The sequence below is a fragment of the Myotis davidii genome, unplaced genomic scaffold, assembly GCF_000327345.1.
Source record: "Myotis davidii unplaced genomic scaffold, ASM32734v1 scaffold729, whole genome shotgun sequence".
In the NCBI taxonomy this organism is placed as follows: domain Eukaryota; kingdom Metazoa; phylum Chordata; class Mammalia; order Chiroptera; family Vespertilionidae; genus Myotis; species Myotis davidii.
In genome coordinates, this window is record NW_006299713.1 from 143,509 (window position 1) to 145,967 (window position 2,459).

Below are 2,459 nucleotides of genomic sequence, written 5' to 3' on the forward strand. Positions count from 1 at the left end.
GGAAGTTCTGGGTCTGTCTGGCCCAGCTGCAGTTTTATTAGGTAATTTTCAGATTGCAAAGGGCCAGGGCATTCATATGCAAAAGCCTCTGCCACAACTTGGGTGGGGCTGGGTCTCAGGAGATCAACAGGGCGGAGCAAGCAGCTATGCCTTATCCTCAGCCCTGCCCTAAGGGGCCCCTGGTCTCAGTGTCCTGGTAATTGCTGCAAGCACCTCCTAGAGAAAGCTGCCCTTGAGTTCCAAGTTCTGCCCACTGCCAGACCATCCATTCTCTCCCTGCACAAGTCCGGGTCCCCAGAGTCTTCCCGGAACCGGAGTTCAGAGCAGTCAGGGGCTTGTGACTCCCTCCCAATTCAAAAAGACAGCCAAGTCCTCAGTCGCCAGCCCTTTCCACATGTGGATCCATACCTCTGCACTTTACTTTCGCACCTCCTCTGAGTCCCAGTGTGCTTTTCTCTTTCCTTCTAGTTGCAGAATTTCCACTCAGCCAGTCTTCCTGTAGTTCTGGATGATGTCCATTTTGTCTTTTAGCTGTATTTTCGAATTTGTTGTGGGAGGCAGCAATTTCTGGTGTTTACCTATGCTGCCATCTTGGTTTCTTCTAATACATGTATTTTTTATTGTTGATAGTATTATCAATGTCTCTCATTTCCCCCCCCAGGGTATATATTCTTTGGTGGATCTGTTTGCATTCTTTTCCACCCTCTTCACCTTGGAGGTGTCAGTTTGTTCCCGTTAGCCAGGCGTTTGGTCTCATCTTGTCCCTCCCCAGGCGTCACTTGCTGTGCTACAACACTTTTTTTTTTTCTGGTGCTAGAACACTTTTATTCACCAAGTCATTGGCTGGGATGCTAGTATTCACCTGGGCAGTGCAGTGGAGAAAACTACATTACCCAGAAGGAAATGCGCTCAAGTGGGCGGAGCTAAAGGGCATTTGGTGTTTGTGCATCCAGTTAGGGCGGGACTTCCTGCTTCCTCCTAGTAGTCATTTTTACATCTTAGGTCTTTGTTCACAGGTTCACAGGCTTCAGGGCACTGGTTGTGAGGAGGAGGAGTCCTGGGAGGCAGCGAGCCTGCTCTGCGGGGTGTGTCTGAGGCTCCTTGAGCCCAACAGCCCGAGATTGGGTTCCCCGTGCCTCCCGGACTCCTCTCTGCTCACTGCGTCCCCGCAGCCTGACCCCATTTCACCCTCCAGCTTTGGGGACCCGGCCTCTCAGGTCCTGCCGCCCAGGTCCCAGCGCTCAGAATGGTGAGTCCCTCGTGGGTGACACATGGCTGATGGGGGAAGAGGGTGAAAGGCTGCAGGGCCGCCTTGTAAGGACGTGATGGTGCGACTGAGCAGGATGATTCGGAAACTCGGGCTGTTTTGGCTCTAAAGGCAACAAAGAGATGAGGTGTGGTTTTGCGTGAGGATTTTTACTTTCACTCTCAGAACGCTGGGGCCATAGATGTAAGGGTCGCGAAAGGAGGCACATACGGGGCCAAAAAGGAAGAAGAATCACGGATTTATTAGGCCACCTGGAAGGCTCGAAAACGTTCCTGTTGAGGGACTTGGGCAGCAGAAGCTGGTCCTGAGACTGCCACAGCGTCACTTGTCTGCTTTTGCTGCTTTTCTGGGCCTGGAGCTGAAATGCAACTGAGACCTAGATGTGATCCTTAGGGAGGAAAAAGTCAGGGGTCTTAGTTGCCTGACTAGTTATTTGCTAGGGGAGGGGAGGTTACCCTAGGGGCAAGGTTCTTGTTTTCCCAGTTTTGCCGTTGCTAGCATCTGGAGCTTTCTTGTAAGTCCTCAGACAGGATTTCCAAATAGGATACAGCAGTGCTGAGGTCCCCTATATGATGCAAAGGGTCATTAGAAGAGGGAATATCAGTAAAGACTGATTTTGGGGGGCTACATCTACATTGGGTGAGCAATAGATGAGGGTAAGGAGGAGTCTGGTGGCTGTAATAGGGGACTCCAGCTCACGTGATGGAGGTGTCCCGGGATGGGTTTTAATCTGGAAAGGTGGAACCATGGGGTTTGCTCTGATAGTTTAGCTGCAGTGGGGTGGTTAGGAGTACCTGATAAGGGCCTTGCCATTGAGGCCGTAAATTATTTGGGTGGATTTCCTTTAGGAAGACTCAGTCCCCTGGCTATAGAGGAGTAGGAGGATGTCTCCCGTAGAAGATGGAGGCAGGACTTGATCAGCATCTTCTCTCAGTTATTGTTGGATGAGATTTTCAAATGGGGACATAGTCTCTGAGAGGGGTCTCTGTGGAAGGGAAGTTTTCTAATAAGAAGGGTCTTCCATACATGAAGTCAAAGGGACTAAGAAAGGAGTGTGCATGGGGGAGGGGGATTGCCCTGATGTGCATAAAGGGTTAGAGGTAGGAGAGTAGTTTAAGGATCTTTAGTTTCGAGAGTTAATTTAGTTAGGTAGGACTTCATTAAGGAATTTGCCTTTTCTACCTAACCTGAA

At 50.3% G+C, this 2,459-nt stretch overlaps 1 protein-coding gene across 1 annotated transcript in view; it reads left to right on the plus strand.

Annotated features, from left to right (window-relative positions):
* Positions 1-981: 981 nt before the first annotated feature.
* The window catches only part of LOC102772547 (zinc finger protein 883), an 82,918-nt gene continuing 81,440 nt past the window's right edge, over positions 982-2,459 (plus strand). Inside the window, exon 1 of the mRNA XM_006775798.2 lies at positions 982-1,249. Coding sequence (XP_006775861.1) covers positions 1,247-1,249 — 3 coding nt within the window. The 5' untranslated portion in view covers positions 982-1,246. The remainder of the gene's footprint in view (positions 1,250-2,459) is intronic.